This window comes from Calypte anna, chromosome 21 (genome assembly GCF_003957555.1).
Source record: "Calypte anna isolate BGI_N300 chromosome 21, bCalAnn1_v1.p, whole genome shotgun sequence".
In the NCBI taxonomy this organism is placed as follows: Eukaryota; Metazoa; Chordata; class Aves; order Apodiformes; family Trochilidae; genus Calypte; species Calypte anna.
This window is the reverse complement of record NC_044266.1, coordinates 1,839,033-1,861,726: the sequence shown is the minus strand read 5'-3', so window position 1 is coordinate 1,861,726 and position 22,694 is coordinate 1,839,033. Positions and strand designations below refer to the sequence as shown.

At 52.4% G+C, this 22,694-nt stretch overlaps 1 protein-coding gene across 1 annotated transcript; it reads right to left on the bottom strand.

The window, feature by feature from the left end:
* Positions 1-6,077: 6,077 nt before the first annotated feature.
* Positions 6,078-21,737, bottom strand: AJAP1 (adherens junctions associated protein 1). Its single transcript, XM_030463416.1, has 5 exons — positions 21,720-21,737; positions 18,824-19,601; positions 10,243-10,330; positions 7,664-7,906; positions 6,078-6,150 (listed from the first exon to the last, which is right to left on the bottom strand). The coding sequence occupies exons 1-5, from the start codon at positions 21,735-21,737 to the stop codon at positions 6,078-6,080; spliced, it is 1,200 nt and encodes a 399-aa protein (XP_030319276.1).
* Positions 21,738-22,694: the final 957 nt, after the last annotated feature.

Genomic DNA, 22,694 nt, shown 5'->3' with positions numbered 1-22,694 from the left:
AACAGGAACACCTTCATCCTCTCCAGCCTTTGGAGACATTTGGTTCAAGTCCATAGGAAACCATCAGGTCCAGCAAGGAAGGTTTCTTCCCGGGGCAGCTTCCAAAAATTCAGGAAAAATAATCCAGGCTGTGCAATTCCACCAGAAAAGGACAGAAAAGGGGATGGAAACAAGAGACTGCACAGGTGGCTATGCAAACTACCAGAAGTTTCTACAGTTTTTAAACTGCATGTTCATTACCATAAAGAAATGGAGCTGAATAATTAGTGGAGGAATACAAAGGTGTATCTGGACAGTTCTAAAAAAATCACTGTTGTTTACGAAGGGCAAGTTTACAAAAAGAACTGGAGGACTTTGGTCTGAACTCTGCTGTCTTTCCCATCCACAGTATGCTGAAGCAACCCAATGGAGACCCATCTCAGTACGTGCCATGAAGCTGACCCTTGCTTGGTGCCATCCCTGCTCCTGGCCATGGGAAAAGACAAGCCCATAGGAAGACAAGCCTGGGGCTTGTGGGCAGCCTGGCATGGTCATCAGCACCCACCAGAATCACCAGAATCAGGAGCTGGAGGGGTGATGGGACATGTCTCTGGAGCAGAACCACCCTTCCCTGGCAAACAGTTGGGCAAAATTCCCTTTGAAATGCTATGAAACAGCATTATGATTGTGGACAACAGGCTGTGTCTTCTCCTGCCCCAGGTACCCAGCCAAGACCCTGAGGGCACAGGAAAGAGCTCTCTGGAGCTTGCTTGGCCTTGGCCTTAGCCTGGGTCAGGAGGTGCTGGGCTCCAGCTTTTCTCGTTCCTCACAAAGGGCTGAGGAAGCTTTGGTGTCATGGCCTATTTAGAAGCCATTTTCTGAAAAAACTCTCACATCCCACTCCTGAAATTTGTCTCCTGTGCCATGAGAGGCTCATCCTTTGAAAGCCCACACTTAAAACCTGTACCTGCCCAGCTCTGAGGTGTCCCACCTAACAGAGGGGATGGCAGCTCTGCCAAACACAGGCTTTTGGGCTTCCTCCTCTCTACCCTGATGATGCATCAGGCTACAGAAGTCTGGAAATATCCTTCACCACCACCATCAAGCTGCCAGGAGCTGGGGGTACCCACCTGCTACAAGCTCCCTGCTCCTGGAAACATGGTGCTGCACCTCAGACAGGGGGTCCATGGGGAGCACCCCACATCAAGGAGCCCAGGGGCAGCCAGGACAGGAGCTCCTCAGCCAGCTGTGCCCCTTGCTGTGGTGTTGTGCTTCCCCCCACCCCTACAGCAGGAATGCACTTTGTGAATCCAGCCCAGACACAGCCTCCTCACCGTAATCCCGACCCATTCCCCCCCTCCTTTTGTTCTGTACCAGGCTCCAGAGCTCTCCATCACCCCTCCAAGAGCTGGAGGGGCAGCACAGCCCCGGCTGTCCCCCACTGCTGTGGTCACGTTGCCACAGCTGGAAAAGTATTTCCAAAAAGAACCAAAGCTATATATATATATATATGTATACATACATATATATGTTTATACATACACACACACACATATATATATGTATATATGTTCACCTATATATATACACATATAGGCTTGAAAGGCAAGCTGCCAAAGTAGAAAACATCACCTAGTTCATATTACGCATGTGAAAGAAATGAGACTGTTTAGCCCATGATATCTTCTTTAAAAATGAGTATTTAAGAGCTTCAAAAATCGCTACGGTACAAAAAGGGTCTGTGTGTGTATATATATATATAGTTTCTCCCTACACATATCCTACGTATGGATGCGTATGGACCGGAATGAATGACCCCACCAGAAGAGACGCCCCACTCATCCTCCACGATGTTTCCAGGCATTATCCAAGTGGCTCCTTGTGAAGTCTCTGCATCGGTTCATGGCACATATTGGTATTATTGGCACAGGTTCAGAGTCACAGTCCTCGCCCAGGCTCCCTCCTCTCAGTCCCTCGCTGGTTCCTCTCCTTCCACTGGGTTCTCTGCTCACACACTTTTTTGTCTCTCTCTTCCCCTCAAAAAAAATCTGCAGTTACCTACAGGCGTGTTCATTTTTATAAAAATATATTTGGCCCATAGAATGCTGCTCTTCCAAGTCTCCTACTGGTAAACAGAAATGGTAGGTACAGGTAACCCATTATTTTTGTATATTTTTTACAGGTTCACCAATGGAATCCTGTTGAGGACGAGAAATAAAAACAAAGATTAAATCACCACTGGGAAACACATCATGACTTGCACTGCTTCTCTGATGCCCATCCTCCTCCCAGCCATGGCACAGCTCCCCCCTCTCCAGCTCCCAGGAACCAGGACCTCTTCTCCTGCCTCCCTGGAGAAACCCCAGCTCATTCCCAGCCCTGGTCTGTGGGACAGCGTCCAAACAAGGATGTTTATTGGGTCCCTGGAGATGCTCTGGTGAGCTGGGGGGATGACCAAAAGGCTTTATGCTGCCTTACTGCACCCTTCCAACCTCCCCAGGTGCTTTGCAAAGCATGGCTGACTCCTCAGCAGCCCTGCACGCTGCAGCTTTTCACACTGGGACCTGGAACAGTGAATGTTTAGGCAGATGAGAAGATGATGATGAGCACTAACAGGATTTCCTAAATTAAATGCTCCACAGAAATCAATGGGGAATCGCTTAAATATCAAAATCAGAAACCCTACTGAAGTTCTCCTGTAGCTATTTACTTGCTGTCTGCTGAAATACTCTCCCTTTGTAACCTTTAAGCCTTTATGCACAGACAACCACTCCTCAGCCCTTAGTGTGTGGACATTTACACTTGCTGTGCCTTTTTGTACAGCACTGGGTGCTGTGACACAGCCACCCAGGACAGCAGGAACACCCCCAACACAGCTGCCCACTGCCTGTTCCTGCCACCCATACCCCAACCTACACAATCACCTCCAACCAGCTGGTTATCAGCATCCTGGAACACCACACACCTCTCATTCCTTCTTTACCATTATTCCTGAGCGAGACACCCAACATACACCACGAACAACACCGAAGTCTTAATTAGCAAGAAGGATTTTACAGAGTCCTTAATCTCCTGCACGGGGGCTGTGCTGGGACTGCTGTTATTCCTCCAAAGACAAGCCTGGGTTTTTTATGATGACTCATTATCTCTTAATGCTAATACAAACCATTTGCTGTTGTTAGGCAGAACGGGGCCATCACAGCAGCTGCTCACCGTGTTCCAAGCAGAGAATTACCACGCAGGGCTGGAGATTTTAACTGCCTTGTGCTAGGGTCAGATCAACTTTTCCATGCCAGGACAATTTTCACGTCTCAAATCGGCACTTCCCTCACTGAGATGGTGAACATTTACATAGTTCTGGATGAATACTACTTAATGTATGCATTGCAGGATGTAACATTTAAATTGTATTCCAAACGGCCTCTTTGTGCAAAGTAGGTCAGCGCTTGATCAACCTTACAGATTGCTGTTTAATCTCATTCCATGGGGTTTTTTCAGTCAAAGAGAGCGGGATTAAGGACAAGAATAATGCGAAATCTCAAACTTCATTTCAGAAAGCCCCAAAGCTGGTACGAAATCAAACCAAACCAGCCAGTTTGATGTGGTGCCCTGCCAAAGCTGCTGGAGATTTCAGCCAATTTCACCTTTTGGGTTGCAAACCAGCTTCTGCCTCGGCGCTCCTCTGCCATCTGCCCTCATCGAGCACAGTTTTGCTCCTCACACCTCTGTGCAGATAATTCTCCAGCCTGCTACAAAAATGCTTGAACTGAATGCTTTTACTCCTCACCCAAACCCGCCTTGGGCCACGCTGCTGCTGCTGCGGTATTGATGTGCCAGGCTGCCTCAGATGGGCCAAGTCCTGCTGGCAAGGACAGCCACAGGGCTTTCTGCTGCCCAGGGTGACATCCACCCACCCCAGAGCCCCGGTGCTGGCAGATGCTGGAAAGCTCCGACAGCTGCTTGCCGCGGGCAGCATCGCCGGCTCCCGGGAGGACCGGTGTCCCGGCAAGCACAGGAACCCTCCCCGTCCCTGGGAAATAATTTCAACATCTGCTTGCCATGTAAAATGAGTTTCATCAGGTTTCCTGACACGGCTTCAGTGCTGCTTGAAGCTCTTGGGGTTGGGGATTGTTCCGTGGTGATGCCCCTTACACCACCAGCTCCTGGCACAGCCCTTTGGGGCCATCGGCAAACGCCAGAGCTGCCTCTGCATGCTCAGTGTCACTAATTTGCTTATTAGACAGCTCAGAGCTGTGAAGTGCCATCAATTAAAACTTGTAAAGTGCTCTGAGCCTTTCCAAGGAGAGAGGTTTCTGCTGCAGGGACTGGTGCATGTACACATATACACAGGCAGAGAGCAGGTTTTTGGATTAAACCCATTCTGCTAACATTAATGAAACCAACCATCAACTTCCAGAACTGAATAAATAATTGAAGCACTATTACAGAGCAAATGCTCCAGGTATGACCCGGATAGATTTTTCCAGAGTCCATCAATGTGCATTTTATGGATTCCATGAAAACGGGCCAATGAGAATTTCAGGGATTTAATAAGGCATAATGGACCAGCTTTGGACTACTTAAAGAAATCTATGGAGCTGACCAGGGCAGGGCCTTTGCCACAGACTTTCACAGGCAGGAGCAGTGGGAATTGCAAAGATTCCTGACACAGCACAACAGCTCAGAACTGCTCATTCCCTCTCAACTTCAGGCAGGAGCTGCTGATAGCACACATGTATGACTGGCTCGGGGGTTTTGGGGGTTGCTTTAAAAAAATAATTTGGAAGCAATGGACAGAGATCACAATGGACAAAGCTCCTGGTAGAGAAGACCCAGTGGATCACTGCTATCAGCTCTCTGAAGCTTGGTTCTGCAGGAGCTGCTGGGGAAGAACCTGCAGAGCCTGCTCACCCCCAGCTCACCAACACCAGCTCTGCCACCAGGTACCTTCACACCCTGTCCCCCTAGACAGCAAGCACAGCCAAAGACTCACAGAAATAACCTGAGAACACTTAGAGATGGGGAGCAAGAGCTTCTCCCCAGCTCACAGTGAAGCAGAGGACTCAGCTCTTGCTGCCTCCCTCCCTCCTGCACCCCTGACCTGAACCACTCGGACACGGCCAGCCCCCACCACAGCTGAGACCATTAAGTTTTTATTCCCTTGCAGTCTAATCTAATTACATTTCTGTGTTCGATAGCTGAGCACAATGTTAAACAGGCTGTTTTGAGTAAGCTTGCAGTCAGGGGAGGCTGGAAATTTCATTGACATGGAATATATGATTCATTACAGCAGCGACCTGGGACAGAGCAACGAGCGCGCACGAGCGTACAGCACAGGATCTGCCACCCCGGGAAGCCTGACTGCTCCTTCTGCCATCACTACCAGCCCTGCCACGTCCAAAGGAAGTGAAAACAGACCAAACTCACTTAAAAAGGGAAAAAAAACCCCAAACAACATACTGCTGAAAGCAGCACGGCACCACTGTGCTCCTTAAGCTGCAGCAGTGCCTGAGGTGCGAGCCCAGAGGCAGGGAGCACGCAGGGGGGCTGCAGACTTCCCACAGAGCATCAGGGAACAGCAGACATCCTCAGGTGAGCTTTTGGGTGCAGATGGAGTATACATGTTGGGTGCAGAGCCCTTGAAGGAGACAGGCTGTCCATCATGAACCCAGAGGTTAATTACAGATCAGGCCATTTCACAGCACGGAAATTGCTATCGCTTGCCAAGGTGTTGGAGGGAGCTGGGCTGGAACCACAAGATCAGGCTAAAGTTCAAGGCTGCCCCAGGGAACCTTCACTCCCAAGTCCACATCCATCCCATTCCCTGACGTTTAGCTCAGGCCCATCTGTAATTCACCTACAAAAAGACATTTTGTACCCAACATCCCATGCACAGTGGGAAATGTCATCCTGGCCGGATGAGCCACTCTGCTCGAGTCCCACATCCCAAAAAGAAGCATGAGGAGGCACCACCAGACAGGGCAGAAAGCAGCTGACCATGGGCAGGGACAATGGGGATGGGGACATGGGGGGTACGTACCAGGAAACAGCCCGATGGCGTCTGCCCTGCCCCCAGGAGTCAAACAGGCTTCGGCCAGTCAGCAGGAGATCTCAAACCATTTCTCAGACACAAAGGCCACGGGAATAAGATGCCGGTCAGAAGAAGAGGGTCTGCAATGAGCAAAAAAAAGGGCTTGCACGTGCTGGTACATAACACACAAGGAGAAAGCTGAGGCAGCTGCGAATCAACTTTTTTTAGAGAAAAATATGAAAAAATTCCCTTGGCCTTGGAAATCAGGGCAGTGCAAAGCAGAGAAAGAAGAAAAAGATGGACTGCAACACTGAAGGTTTTACCTCTGTGCACAAACACCTTTCAAGGCAGACAAGTGCCCTGGGGGGATACATGACCCCAAATGGCAGCAGAGCATCTCCCTTCCTCCCCCCTTCCACGAAGCTGTTGGCTTCCAGGCTTCTGTCCATGCAGGTGGACATAAGCAGCAGTGGCATGCACATCATGGTCCAGCCCCAGGTGCTCATTTTCTCCCTCAACACTCCTTTTTCTCTAGCTTTGGCAGGGAACATGCCTTTCCCACGTGGTGAAACCACACCAACACTGGGTGAGAGGGCTGTGGGAGCCAGCTCAGGGGTCAGCCCTGACCACCTCCCCCCAGAGCCAGGGCTCCCACCCTTCACACCGTGCTGTTGGCTGCCACCAAGCCCCCTGGTTAATGCATCATTATTTCACGCCAGACAAACGGTTCGTTTGGCTCTCGCCACCCTCTCCTCTATTAATCACCACGCTTGTTTCCAGCCCAGCAGCTCTTTCAATGCCACTTAGGAGACAGCACGGATGCTGGAAGATGGATCCAGCAGCACTTAGGTGCTGGCAGAGGCAGCCGGGAACTGAAATTCATGTGTTGCCAAACAGAACTGAGCTGTAGGGGAGTACAACTGTCTGACACTGCAAAGACAGGGGCTGCTGACAGCAGGATGAGAGGTCTGGTGTGATACGGGGTGGGTGAGCATCATGGCTTGGAGACCTGGAAGAAGGAAGCTCTGCCACATGCTCCCAAGGCATAGAATCAATCATAGAATCATAGAATTGGCTGGGCTGGAAGGGACCTCAGAGATCATCAAGTCCAACCCTTGATCCACTCCCCCCGTGGTTCCCAGCCCATGGCACTCAGTGCCACATCCAGGCTCTTTTGAAATCTCTCCAGACACAGAGAATCCACTACTTCCCTGGGCAGCCCATTCCAATGCCTGATCACCCTCTCCAGAAAGAAATTCTTTCTAATCTCCAACCTAAACCTCCCCTGGCACAACTTGAGACCCTGCCCTCTTGTCTTGCTGAGAGTTGCCTGGGAAAAGAGCCCAACCCCCCCTGGCTCCAACCTCCTTTCAGGGAGTTGGAGAGAGTGATGAGGTCTCCCCTGAGCCTCCTCTTCTCCAGCCTCAACACCCCCAGCTCCCTCAGCCTCTCCTCACAGGATCTGTGCTGGATCCCTTCACCAGCCCAGTTGCCTCCTTTGGACCTGCTCCAGCACCTCAATCTCCTTCCTGAACTGAGGGGCCCAGTTGACATTTCCTGCCAAAACGGGCATCATCTCCCTTGGGTCACAGACCCCAGGACTGGAGGGGGACAGTGCTCCTCACCCCAGGGAAGCCCTGCCAGCCCCGTTACCTGTTTCCATTGTAGGTTGTTTTATAATCCCCGGGCGAGTGCAAGGCCTCCTCCGCGTAGACGGGCACGGGGGTGCGGACGCAGTCGTGGGAGCACTGGAGGCTCTCGTTGTAGGCGGTGAAGATGTCGAGGGCACTGGGCACACGGGCAGGGGCGAAGTCGGTGAGGTTCTGGCAGCTCTCCTCCTGCTGCTCCAGTTTGCGCTGGTGGCTGTTGCGCCGCGGGCGCCCGCTCTGTGCGCAGCTGTGAGGGGACAGGAGGGAACAGGAGGGGACAGAGGGGGACAGGAGGGGACAGATGGGGACAGGGGAGGACAGAGGGGGACAGGAAGGGACAGAGGGGGACAGAGGGGGACAAGAGTGCTGGGCTCAGCCAGGGAACTCGCCTTGCCAGTCACTCCCTGTACATCACTCACTCTCAGACCAGAATTCAGGCATGTGGAGAGATCAGCTGTGATCAAGCAGTCAGGATGCTGGCCTTTTTTTTTTTTTTTTTTTTAAGGTTCAAATTTAAATTTTAGCTACAAGTGTTTAACCACCAGAGGCATTACTTAGCAAGTCGGACGTTTATACCTTCAGGAAACAAAAGCTTTTTTTTTTTTTTAAATGAAAAGACATGGGTGAGAACAATGAAGGGAAACCCTTTCCATTTGGAAGGCACCAAAAAGTAAGGGGAATAAATAAGCTCAGAACCTGCTGTGGAGGTTCTGGTGGCCACATAATAATTCTGGGTCTGTACATGCAAGACACCAGCCAGGAAGAACCTGCCCTCCACCACGCTGCTCCTACTTAAGGGTCTAGAAACTGATTTAATTAAGATGTCACTTTTTTTCCCAACAGGACTGACAGTGCCTGTCGCAACATCAGCATGTCACCAGACAGCCACTCCGAGGGCAGTGGGGGATGCTGGTGCTGTCAGGGAGGGGACATGTGGGGCTGGGGCTGTCCTGGGAGCGGGGACAGCATCTCTGCCACCAGCTGATGCAACCCAAAGCGACAGCCACCAAAACAACCCTCGGCTCCACCACGGCACGCCGGCTGCAGGAGCGATGACGAGGAGGACACTCGCCTGGCACGCGGCCATCGCTTGCCCGTCCTGCCCGAGGGGGACAAGTGCCAGCTGAAACGTGGGGGTAGTGACCGTGTCCCCTCTGGGGACGGGGACTAAGGGTGTGATCTGGGCCAGCTCTGCCACTGAGGCTGCAGCCAGCACGAGCGTGGGAAACCCAGAGCGGAGTTTGGTGAGCGTGGGAGCTGAGCCAGCTCGCTGGGTCCTGCTTTCTGCTGGTGGCACAGCTGCCTGCACTCACCTGAGGGTATCCTCCAGTGAGTTCCCAATTGTACTTATCACAAACAATTCTACACTGACTGCTGTATTTTATTTTATTTTATTTTATTTTATTTTATTTTATTTTATTTTATTTTATTTTATTTTCCCTTTTTGACCTCAACATTAGGTTACTAGGGCTGCTCAGCCAGGCCACGGTCAACTGGATCAATGATCTCTATTGCTTACTACCACTGATAGGTCAAGACCTCTGAAGTGTTTTAGTGTTATGTTCTCTCCCATGGAAATATCCCTACAGCTCGGGAAGTGGGGTCAAGTAAATCCTGCCTGACACACAGAACTGAGCATCTCTGGCTGTGCCTCCCAATGGCTCCACTCCCAGGGAAGCAAACCCACCTGTGGGGCCACCAACTTGGCACATTGGGCCAGCTGCAGCACTGTGTTACAGCCCTGCTGGGATGAAGATGCCCTGCAAACAGGTTTTCCTCTAACCCCGGGGAGCAAGCTGGCTTCCTCATGTTTCTTTTAATTCCTCCTGGGTGCAGGGATTGATTTGCCACGGGACTTGGGGTGAGCTGGGGCTGGAGGAGAGAGTGGCTACCACTGAGCATGGCATCTCCACTGGCCTGGAGCCACAGCCAGGTCACTGCACCAGCAATGCTGACCTCAAAGTAGGGCAATTTCCCTGGGAAAATAGGTAAAGCCATGAGTGCCTGAAGCAAAACTTTAACCTATTTTGCCATACGCCCGGCCATGCCGAGGGAATAAACGGGAGCAAGTTGAGCTGGAGGAGCACGAGTGCTGCAGGGCATGAGGCATGATTCAAAGTGAGGGGCTCAGAGGGTCCTGCCAGTCCTCTGGGGACAGGGAAGGTGCAGTGGCTTTCTGCTGGTAAGCTGGGGAGCAGCAAAGCCACGTTAGCCAAGCGACAGAAGAGATGCCACCCAGCAGGACAGGTCCTAGCACCCTCACAGGGACACCTGCTGCAGCAGAACATACGACTTGGACCTCACCAGGTGGCATCACGAGGTAATCCCACAGCAGTGATGTGCACATGTCTCCTGTGGGACTTGGCCACCTGACCCTGGCCATGTGCTGGTCCCCAAAGCCACCCACCATACAGAGGGGCATGGATGAACCCAGGTGCTTCAACCTCCCTGGGAGGCTTCATCATGAAGAAGTCATCTTCCCTTGCAATACCTTTCTGAAACCATCCTGGAAAGACCTCCCCCCCCGTTCCTGTCCCTGTCCTCACCACCCCCCAAACCAAGCAGACCCAGGAGGGATCTTACCAATTTTTTAAGACAAGAGTTGTTATCAGAGCAGCTATGACCATGATGAGGGACACGGTAATAGTGATTATCTGATGAACTGCCAGACCTGCAGAGAAAAGAAATAAGAAAGTGGGGACAGGAGCCAAGGAGGTCCCACAAAGCTCCCTGCTCCCCATCGGAAGAGGACCCCCCCACCTCCAGCCACCTCCCCCCAGGCAGGGCAGACACAGCCCCTGGCAGCAGCGATGCAATCCTCTCTCCTGCCTTACATAAAATAATCTTTAAGCCAGGCTTCTCATTTCCTATCCTCTCAAGTGTGTTCCTTGTCAGCCCGAATTAGGCACGAAGAACGGAAGAGATGGGAAGACACATCCCCTCCGGGATGGAAACTTGAGCAGAGCCTTGCAGTGGGTGCAGGATTAACCAGAGGTAATAATTACTGTGCTAACTGCTGCTCGCCTAGGAGGTCGGGTGGTCTCATTTTCTCCTAATTCACCTTACAGAGGGTGTAATTTTGGCTCGTGTATCATTCCTAATGAGCAGTTTGGAAACAAAGGCAGCTCAATGTACAGTATGTTTGTGATTTTGGGCTGCTTTACAGTTGCAATTTTGTAATGAAATGATTTTCCTGGCTGCAGCCCAAAGATGTGCTATTTTTCATGAACAGATGTTGCAGCTCCTGATGGATGAGTTTTTTAATAAATAAATAAGTGCTAGCATGGCAGGAAAACGAGCAGGTTTTTATATATAAATAGATATATGTGCACCTGTGCAGTACATGCACAGCATTCCTAGCTCACCCGGGTGCTAAGGAAATCCTTGGGTTCTTGGATGAAGCTGGGATGCCCATGGTGCAGACATGAGCTGGAGGTGGGCAGAGATTTATCAGGGGTACTTTAAACCATGGATCACACTTAGTGCTCTGCTGCTCTCTCTTGAAGGACAAAAGTTTTGCTCTCGCCTACCCCTTCTCATCCCTGTGCCCCAGGGGTTTCGGGTCCCTGCTCACACACCCACACTGCCAACATCACTCATCAAGGCAGAAAAGCTGCTGGAGTTCAGCCCAACTGCTGGGGCAAAGCTGCCACCTCCCAGGATGAAGTTGTTACCCCCCAGGGTGAAGCTGCCACCTCCCAGGGTGTGCAGGAGTTTGATGCCTCCCCAGCCCACGCACCCCCAGAAACACGATGGAAAATGCTTCTGGCCTGGGGAAGAGTGGGCAAAAAGACATTTAGAGCCTGCTGAGCCCCGTGGGGACACGTAAGGGGAGATGGAAACTGCTCAGCATGGGTCCACAAAGAAATACGCTCAGCTTTTGAAGACCACCTCCATCCTTCCTCATGATCCACCACCAACTCACCCTTATTGCTCTCTGCCTGGGATGGAGAGATCCATAAATGCCCCAATCCTGAGCAGGACACTCAGCCAGCAGTGACACCGTTTTAGGAAGTGTGGGCTGTGCTGCCAGGATGCATCCCGGGCGTAAATCAAATGCTCAGGAATGGGAGACTTGACAGTTTAATATAATAAAACCAAGGTCACCTTCGGCAAGTGATTCACAGAAACATGTCCAGTGCCAAGCCCCAGGGCAGCCATCCCTGGAGGAGAAGGCTTCACTCTGGAGCTGCTTGGAAAGGGTTGGTGGGAAGGGCAGGGGGAGCAATTGCCTGTCACCCACCCTGGTTACCACAAAGCTCTGGCAGATGGGGGAGAAGAAGCCCTCACCTCCAAAATACAAGCAGCAGGAAGGAAGCACCCCCCAGCATCTTCCAGTGCTTGTTCTGCTTTTGCCAGAGGAAAACTGGAGAAAGGAGGAGGGATCACAACTGATTTTAAAGACAGGACTTGGTCCAGAGCAGGGGGTGGTGGCAGATGTCAGCCATGCCATGGTCATTGCCAGTGCAGGAGTTTTCAAGAGGCAGGACCAAGAAGAAATGACTTCCCAAAGGCCAACGCTTCCAAAATGGTGCTGGCACAGTCCCAGCAGAAGGCAAGAGCCCACCAGAACACAGGGAGGTGCAGGATACTGCAGACTCTGGGGGTCGTCCTTGCTGCAAGCCAAACTCTCCCTCCTTAGGGAGCCACTGGACAGACAGACAGACAGACAGATGGCTGCTCGCCAGCCCCTGTACCCTGGAGGGGATGCGGGACAGGATGTGTGAGGGTTATTTTTTCTCCCTGGACTCAAGCACCTATTTTGCAAATGACCCATTTCCTCCATTTACTCCCAATTACACTGCAATTGGCTCCCAGGCTGTGACAAGGCTCCTCCAGAGCAGAACAGCTGCCAGGACAAGTAAGGGATGGGGACAGAGGTGGTGAGGTTTGGGGAGGACCCCGTTCCCAACTCCTCTGCTCCAGGTCCAGGCAGCTTCCCTGGAGCACGGTCATGACAGGAGTCATGTCCTGAGGACCTAAGGAGCAGAGCCAGCAGGTCTGAGCCCCCAGCTGGTCCCTGTCCTGGTGTCCTGGTGTGTGTGGGGTCAGGAGCAGCGCCCACCACAGCCGCATCCTTCACAGCGATCTTGGAGCAGCTCCCAGTGGGACACCAAGAAATCAGACAAAAGCAAAGACTCTAAAAATAAAATAAAACCAAACCAGCCCAGTGCCCGACTCCTTGGAAAACAGAAGGCGGGAATGAGACCTCCTGCAAGGCTGGGAGCTGAGGCAGAGGGGGTTGGGACACGGGAGAACCAAACGATGGAATTAATGCTGGTGCTGACGCAAGGGGAAAGGCGCGGGCAGAACAGATTGCGGGTGGCAGAGCGCTGGGAAGGATGGCAGCTCTTGGGAGCAGGACACATGGATTTTAAGAAGGGCTGGATAATTTTAGACTCCATCACACACATAAGTTGCCATATGTAGCAGCACAGAAGAAAGTTCGCTTGCATCAGATATTAATTTTGCACCTGAGCCTGGGAGGATTTGCAAGGGCATGGGAAATGTCTTTCCTGACAGCCTTCACCTCAGCAGAAATGGGAAGAGGGAAAGAGACCTGATGTATAACCAGGATGATTCCCTGGGAAGCCCTGCAGCAACACCCACTGGGCTACAGGCTAATAAGTCTTAATTCTTACTCTGCAAATACATCAGAACCTTTCCTCTAGGCCTTCAAAGAAATATAGAGAACCATACAGAGCAAAATCGACCAGAAATATCCAATCTGCAAGAGCAGGAGTTAATGGATGGGGCATCCTGAAAGAGAGGAACATCCCGTAAGGGACACAGAGCACCCGGGGGGCAAGGCAAGATGAAAGAGAGATGGCTGCAAAGAACAATCCATTACTTTAAACATGGCCCTAGGAGCCCAATCTGTCTGGAGGAAAGGGACCTGGAGGATAAAATCAATAGTTCATAAAGCAAAATTACCCTCCTCCTCCTCCAGTGCAAGGAACCTTCAGCGTGTAACTATCAGTGAGAGCCTGAGCCCCCAAAACATGGGGCAAGATGCAGGGAAGAATGGGGAAGCAGGGATTACAGTGGCTCAGGTGTGTTCACCCTTCACCACGGCAAACATTCCAAGTGGGAAAGCCCTGGTCCCAGCACATTTCAGGACCCAGCAGTCACTTAATTACATGTTAATAACTGGTGAAGAAGCAAGGTGCAGGAAGGGCAGGGGCTAGCAGACAGGATCAGGGAGGGATGCCCAGAGCTGCTGCCCCATCCTGCCCTGGTCCCAGCAGCTGGAAATGCCTCCTCCCTGCCAGCAGCTCCCTCCTCCAAGGCTTTTACAAAGCAATTTGACGCAGTGACCATTTAACTGGAGGGTAATTACAGGAGAAGTATGTAATGGAACTGAAAGTGTGTCCAAACCCCTGCGCTTCTGCTAGTGCAGCAGAATTTAATGTGTTGTCTGCCAGGAGGGAAAGCTCTTCAAAGGTGCACTCTGGACCCGTGGAAGTGCTGGAATATCTCGGGGGTTTTCCACTCTCACACCGTAGGAGTGCACTCTGCTCTCACTGGGACCTCTCATGCCCTCTGGCAGTGGGACCAACCTCAGCATCCACCCAGCCAGCAACTCCAAATTCCTCACATCCCAGGAAAAAAACCCGCAGTCTTCTCAAAGCAAGTGAACACCAGGGCTTCTTTTTTTTTTTTTTTTTTTTGTGTTATTTTAAAGACCATATATTTGCCACCGAGATGAAAGTGCTGAGTTTTGGCCTTTCTAGTCACCTTTTGAAACGGCTCCCGGACAGCTCTGCATCAACAAAATTAATTCCGTGAGAAAATCCATTGGAGACTAATGTCTTGCTACTGCAGAAGTGTGCAATGGCAGCAAACAGGAGATATAAGCTCTTAATTAAAAACAAAGAGAACCTCTATCCCCCTAAGGCCTTTATTTCAACAGCTCTGGTTAGGGAGATGGTATTTTTCATTTTCCCAATAAAAACAGCTATGAACCGCAACTCTTTGAAGACCCCTGTCAAGGCTTCTAAGCTGCATAAAATTAAAAAAAGGGAAAGCCAGCTCCATTTCACTTTGCAGAGCATCATCGTGAGTTACCATCAGTGGTAGGAAAACAACAGATGCTGCTGCTGGAGGAAGGCAAGGGAGCACTGCAGCCCCTTCCTGCCCACCTGCCCTGTGGATCGTGTCCTTGCTCCTCTCTCCCAGCCTTTCTAGCTTGAGCTGAAATGCTGGAAGAGGGTAAATCTCCTAAATAACCCATGCTGGGTCTGTCAGGAGCAGGGAGGGCAGCACAGGGCTGAACTGGAGGGACAAGACCTTGCTGGCAGCAGGATTTCCACCTGCAGGGTCAGACCCCAGCACCTCCCCCTTGAGCTCCTCAACCACAGCACGAGAGCATCCCAACAGGCTCCCAGGAATGAGTGTGGAAAAGAAACTGGCTGCTGGGAGCAGCAGAAGAGCTTATAGAGAGGGAAATGAAGCAAACACAGATGGAATCGGTGTCATGGCAGTTGTTGCCAGCCATCATAACCTTTCAAGCAGTCTCCATGGCCAGCATCACAGCCTGTGCTGAAGGCAACCACCGATGCTGTTGGTTCTGCTCAGCCCTGTGCAAAGATCCATTGGGCACGTGAGCCCAGCTGCCTGCTCTGGGCATTGTGCCCAGCTGCCTCTGGACATGGGGACATCAGAGCCACTATCTGCCCAAGGAAGGCTCTCCAAAGAGGGACCTTCTCTTGGGGCTCAGAATCCCACCCTCACACCCCTGCCACCAGGTTCCATCCTCTGCTCTTGGACAGCCCCATCTCCTCCTGAGCATCACAGGGAGGCTGGGAAAAGTGGCTGGACTTGAGAGGCATTACAGCTTGCCCAGCCATCAGAAACCACATCTGATCCCCCAAAGCCTCATCTAGCTGATAAAACAGCTTTAGGACAGAAAAAATTCAATCAGGAGCATTGCGTGGCCGCTCTGCAGCAATCCCAGCCACAAATGGCCTTTCCCGGGGGGGATCAGCCAGACTTTGCTGTAACACAAACCCTACTGCCCTTTAATAGCCTGTGAGATAAATAATTTAGAAAAAAACACAAGGGTTAGGCATAGGGGAAGAGATACAGTAGGAGTTTGTCCTAGTGCCTGCCTAGGACAAACTGATCATCCACTGCCTGACCCCCTGCACCTGGAAACCACCTTGGGTCTGGTCCCAAACACCCTCCTGCCTCTGAAGCTGGGCAGGCAAAGCTCCCCGGTTTTCCACTCAGTAAATCCAGGTCATCAGCTCCAACACCAAGCCCAGTGAGCATTACTCATCCTGAAGCAAAAAATGCAGCTTTAAAAAAAAAAAATAAAAATCCACCAAGGTTCCTGGAAACCTCCTGGTATTTTGGTTGGGTTGATGAAAGGAGGAGAATATCCTGCTGCTGCAAAATGTTCTTGCCAAGAATGAAAATCCTAGAGGCTTATGCTAAAGACACTGGGACTTATCTTCTCAGGTGTTACAGCAAATATCACTAAGCAATAAACATTTCTGAGCAGCAGAGGAAAGTTCCTGGCTCATTCAGACACACGTGGGTGAAGGCACACGTGCACACCCGACATCTGCTAATCCCAGGGAGGAAGAGTCCCCCTCCCTCGGCTCTGAGAGCTCAGCTCACAGCCATCATCCTCCATCCCTAAGGAAAACCACTTTCTGCCACAGCTGATGTATGGCCTCACCAAGGATCCTTCGGGAAGCTCCCAAAGATCCTTCTGGGAAGGGAACAGTGGGGCCTGGGAGATGCCATCCAGCCCCTCGCCTCCTCTCAGGCCCTGGCTGTGACGGCTCCGTGTGCCTTTGCACAGCAAAGAGGCAGCTCCATCCCCACTGCCCTGGGTCTTCTTTTAAACACATTTTATCTTTAATTAATTCCTTTGAAGCCTCTCGCATCCGCTATCTCCTTGCATCCAGCACCCCCTCTCCTGCCCCCTCTTTTAGAAGGCAGGGCCATCTCCCTGCAGGAAAACAAATGCCTATTATTATTATTATTATTTGTTCCTGATACATTCCTGGGGAGGAAGGGTGGGCTGGGGTGGGGGGTGGACACAGGGTGCCCACACCAGCACCCACACAGCCCCACATTCCATCCAGGAGCATCCCCAGCACGCTGCTGGCAGAGATGCTGCCAAACTCGTTGTGCACCGGCCATCAAACCACCGTTAAGAGCAGCAGACGGCACATAAAGTCTTCTGCCTTATAAAGCACTTAAAGGTTTAATTAAAGACAGCTTTATTCTAATACTGCTGAAAGGAGAGCCTCAGACAACCCAGCGAGTGCAATTCATGCCTTCACTCTGACGGGCTCTGATTCATTCTTCTCTTTTCTTCCTTTTTTTTTCCATCTCAGCCCACAGCACGGAGGAAGCTCTGCCGTGGGGGAGCTCAGCCCACCCGGAGAGCAGCCCCCCAGCCACAGCCTCTTGCACCACACTGGCATTTTAATTACTCCTCTCTTTCTGTGCTCTGCCATGAACTGAGCATGACAGCCCCTGAGAAAGGAAGCCCATGTTTGAAGAGCACAAGCATGACCCACGCCTGGGTGAGCCCATTGTATCCCCCCAGCCATCAGGCAGACCCACCCATCACCCGAATCAACCCCCATGTGCCATCTGCAGGAGCCCTGGGGAGGTTCCTAGGGTGGCCCCAGCACTCTTGGGTGCTGCAAGTGGGACCACCCAACCCCGCAGTGCTGCTGCCAGGGAAAGCTGAGGGGTCACATGCTGTGAGAGCAGCATCCCTGCCTCCCCCCCTGCCACCCACCACCCGCACCGTGCGCCTTGCAGGACGGGGATTTGCAATGCTCACTGAGGCAATCAAGAAGTACGGATGAGTTACCTAATCCTAATTTGTAGCCATATGTTTTTCCCAGCAGAGAACAAACACTTCCAGCCGCTAAAGCTTACACAACAGAGAGAAGCAGGACATGAACAATAAATGCACAGCCTCGCTGCCAGCAACACCAGCAACGAGAGCATGGGTCCTGAGACCAGCAGAAACACCCATCCCGAGGCAGGGCAGGGGCTCAGGGCTCCCTGCTGGGACCTTCCAGGGGCTCCCCTGGGAGCTAAGCCCTGTAACTGGGCAGAAAAGTTTATCTGGAGCTCAAGCAGGATCTGGAGCTCAGGCACTTTTCAATTCAGGGTGGACGGGTGCAGCATCCTTTAGCCCCGGCAGGCGTTTATCATATTCACCACTCAGTGAAAAGAAGTTAATTAGCAAAAACTCTGATCCTGGGAAAAAAAAACCCTAATGAGACCTAAGAGCTGGCAGATTAGAGCAGCTGGTCCCTCAGGAGGCTGCTGGGGACACCGGGAGCACGGGAAGGCGGGAGGGCAGTGGCAGCACGGGCAGGAACACGGCAGCACCACTGGCTGATCCTTGCCCAAGGAGCTGTCACTGCTGAGCCACAAACGTGCCTGGGGCCACCCTCCCAGGTGCTGCAAACGGGAGCTGGCACCCACCAGACCTGATGATGCCACCAAGTGTGACCAGTATGGGGAGATAAGGCTGAAGATCTCGTCACGCAGCGAGCCACTCATGCTGGTGGGTGTTATTGATACACCCTCCCTAATTTATCCAGTGTTTTTTTCTACAAGGTGTGTAGGTTGGGAGGTTTTTGTGGTTTTTTCCTGCTATAAATAACTCCCCTAAGTCAGGAGCACCATGATGGTTGGCTTGTCTCTTTCTGCCAAGCTGCCAGGCTAGATAGATTAACTGGAATTAAGATTAGGCTATAAAATTCCTTTTTGATTCAACTAGAACATCACCGTGTGCTAAAAGCAGTCGATGCACAGTGAATAAATTCTGTAAACTATACAATGGCATCCCACGGTTTAATACCAGCAATAACAAATACAATTGGAAATAAACGGGCAGCAGCTTCCCCATCCATGTCCACGCAGCAACACGCACCGGGGGTGGGGGGGGGTGAGCAGGGCCGTGCCCGAGCCCTGTGCTGAGCACCAGGAGGGGCTGTGGGTGGAGCCGGATAATGGGAAAACACAGCGAGCCGCTGGAAAACACCTCGGATAAAAGCAACGAATCAGAGCTGCTGCTCTCCCCCAGGAGCTTGTTCACCATCACCCACTGATCTCCATCACGCTTGTGCTGTAGCCCCCCCTCCACCCCCGGGTCCCCCCAGTGCCCCACAGTCCCTACCTGTGTTGTCCCCCAGCCCACGGGGCGGCCGCGCCTCCTTGCCGCTGCTGTGGCCGGCGGCCGGTTCGGCGGTGCTGGTGCGGCCGGGGCTGCTGCGTGGCACATCCCTGCCTGGTGCGGGGACCGGGGTGCTGGGGGGGGCGCGGGGCGGCGTGGCAGCGGTGGCCGCGGCTGTGGCGGTGGTGGTGGCGGCGGTGGTGGCAGCGGTGGTGGTGGTGGCTGTGGCGAAGGTGCCGGGCAGCGTGCTGCTCTCCAAGGAGTCCTCCTCGCCCGTGGGGCCCCAGACGATGACCTCGGGCAGCGCCGTGGGCCGCCCGTCCCGCGGGGCAAAGCCGTGGCCACGCAGGTGCCGCCGACCCCTCCGGGAGCGGGGCCGGGGGTGGCTGGCGGGCAGCGGGGCGGTTTGGGGTGGTCGGCGGGAGCGGGGTCTCTGGCCAGAGGGTGCCAGGGTGCAGGTCCAGAGGATGTTGGGACGCCGCAGCTCCTCCCCTCCGCTTCCCGTGCCCCACAGGGAGCTGCGGGACAGTCTGTGCCGAAGCGCTGGCCGTGGTGAGAGCCTCCCCCCAGCACCGCTGGCCAGGGGCTGGCAGCTGGCAAGGTCCATGGCTAGGTGGAACATGGCTATTAAAATCCAAGCATGGCTTCCGAGCGGGCAAGTTGACCTGTGGACAGACAGTAAGGGGGTTAGAAAGGCAGAGGGGTAACCCAGAGGCTCTCCAAACCCAAAACACCCCCTGGCCAGCACAAGGAAAGCGGTGCCATCATCCTCGCTCCCCAGCTCCAGACAGGGGCCCCCAAAATGGCCTCACAGGGTACCCTGCACCCCTTCCCCACCTTCCTCCCACCACCAAACCCATCAGGCCACCGGCAGGGCAGATCAAGGCCCTCCACCCAAAAAGGTTCGCTGCTGTTCAGTGGGTCTGCAAGTGCTGTGAAGGACTTGAGAAAACTTCAAGGTTATACTGCAAAACACCTCGAGGAAGCAGCCAGCACCCCAGCTGCCCAACTCAGCCCTGGGAGAGGAGTTTATCTGCTGCAGGTGTAGGAGGAAGCACCAGCAGCCAGAACCTTTGCTCCGGGAGCTCCAAGGTGCCCATTCCCTGCAGGCCACAGCAGAAGGAGTGAACCATGGAAGGCAGAGTGTTAATCCCTAAAGGAGCCAAAGCAGAGGAGGCAGCAGACTCTGGTATTTGCATGTGGAACTTGTCTCCCATTGAGCAGTACACCCACGCCACGGCAGGAGCATCCCCTCCCCTCCTCAGCAGCCCTGCTCCACTCACACCTTCCCCTCAGAACCCGCCTCACCCTGGGTTTGCAAGAAGAAAATGCCTGATCCACAAATTTAATTTTTTTTTCCTTTTTTTTTTTTTTTTTTTTTTTTTCCCCCAGGAAAAAAAAAAAGATAAAAATCATTAGGCCAAGGCCCAAAATCTTTACTCCATTTTATTCAGCTTTTACACAAGAAAGATTTTTGTCGAACTCAGCAGGAGTTAATGAGAGCTTTATATGGCTAAATAGACTAATCCTCCGCAGCGCTGCGCCCTGTAAACTCCTCGGTAGCAATACAAAATGTGCATCTGGTTGACAGGAGCATTTGTACACTCCCTCCAAGCGTGAGCAAATGAAGCTAAAGGAGCTGACCTGGATACTCTCAGGCAGAGTCTTTTTCTGCTCAGACGATCTTTTTTTTTCCTAATTGGGTATTTTTTAAAAAGCGTAACAACATTTATTTTGGGGAGGAATAAGGCGACGCGGGGAGAGAGCGCAGAAGGAGAAAGGGAAGAGCCAGAAACAGACAACATAAACCAAAATAGTTCAGGCTGGGGGAGGAAGAATTTCAAGGCTTCAAAAAAAAACCCCAAAACAACAAAAAACCAAAAAACCAACCACCCAAACCACGTTGTTGGCGGGGCTTTTTTGGAGGCTGGCAGAGTGGTGGCAGCATGAAGAGCATCCCCCATGTGCCATGCATCAGCAGTGCCAAGGGCACCACCTTGTCTTCACCAGTGAGGAGCTGGGAGCTCCAGCTTCCAGCCAGAGCACAAGACCCAGATCCACCTTCACGATGCTCCAATTCCCTCCAGCAGCACGTCAGGCTAGATTCCAGCCCCTGACTAGCTCCCAGACACCATCTAAATCATCTCCTTGTGAAGAAGGAGAGGTGCCAGGCACCTCTCTTGAGTGATGCTCAGCCCTGGTCCTACCTCTCACACCAACCCCCCCCAGTGCCCACGAGCACTCCCACCAGCAGCCCATGATGGCACAAGGGAAGATGTGCCCAGTCTGGACCAGGGACTGGGCCTCCCAGCTGCTGTGCAGAAGGAAGATTCTGAAAGAGAAAATTCCTTGCTCCTGGGGATTGGCAACTTGCAGGAAAAAGAGGTTTTTTCCCCCCAATCTTCCCACTTCCTCCAGCTTGCTCGTGACATTCTCAAGCTGAAGTAAGTGACAGCAGCCCCAAGCTCGCGGAGGTTCACTCCTGCGTGGGACCTGCCTGAGCATCACTGCCTTGCTCCCCACGCAGGAAAATGCAACACACAACCTCCGGCTTCACGTCAGCACCCCGGGAATGCTGTGCCCAAGCAGGGACAGACAAGACAGCTCTGGGTGGCACCCAGGGGCAGGGCTGTCCCTCACCCCTGTCCAGAGCCTTTGCTTATAGGGAGTGACATGGTAGGGACACTCCTGCGACCCTCATGGGGCAGGCAGAGCCCCAGGTCCTGCCCCAAGGACAGCACAGGTCACCTTCCCACCTTCAAGTGATGCCAGCCAAGGGATTGTCACTGAAGGACTGTCACCAAAGGACTGTCACCAAAGGACTGTCCTCCCGCCCGCCCCGCTGGCTGGCATGTCCCCAGGAGGTGGCTGTAGGGATGGCAGCAGTAAACCCGGTTACCTTGGAGGAATTCTGCATGCCATGCAATCTTTTGAGGGCTTTGCAACAACAGATAAGAGCAAGTGTCCTTCAGAATAAATAGCAGCGTGTAGGAGTTGCCGTTGTCTTGGCAACGCAGCGCGATGCTCAGCACGACGGTGGCGGGGATGTGGCAGCCGGAGACCCCGGGCTCCACTGCAGGACCCCCCCTTCCATGGAAACCAAAATTTTGAATATTCAAGGTTCCCCTTCATCCCCGTGATTTTTTATACATTTTTTTCCCCCCATTGCAAAGAGAGACGGGGCAAGCGTGGGCAGTTCTCACGTTATTGCTTTTCCCGTTCTCCCGAAACACTTCTCAAATGCAAGGAAAAAAAAAAATCAGCAAAACTCTGAAATTGAGTTAAAACCAGAAATGAGAAGAGGAGATATTTGAGGAAATTAAATCCTTTCTTTGTCTTCCTCATCCAAAGCCTTAGCTTCTGCAAACCACAGATCCATTCCTGTGGCTTAATGGCTGGAGAGGCAGGAAGGGTGACTCCCAGAACCTCCCACAAACATTTACCTGCTCTTCACCAGGAGCACTAGAGCAGATTTTAAGGAACCTGCTCAGATAATTACAGGGATCATGTGTGTTAAGCTCTCCAGCATTGCCTTGCCAAGCCCAACCAAGCCAATTGCTGCCCTAAAGGTGATGTAGCTACAGGGTTTTTGACAGAACCATCATAGCCTTCCCACTACAGGGTTCAGAGTCCTCCCCAGCAGAAACATCCCCACTCTTCTCACAAGTCCAAGGCACCTTCAGCTCCTTCCCACCAGGGAAATCAGGCTGACCATATCCCTGCCATGCCCACCAAGCTCCATGTACAGTCACAAGCCCCCCAGGGTTGTGAGGAGCACACACATGTGCAAGGTGTGCTTTGGTAATGAGAGTCCTTGGATTACAACAGAGATGAAAAAGAAAGATCATCACTGTCCTGGGAGTGTTTTATAAAC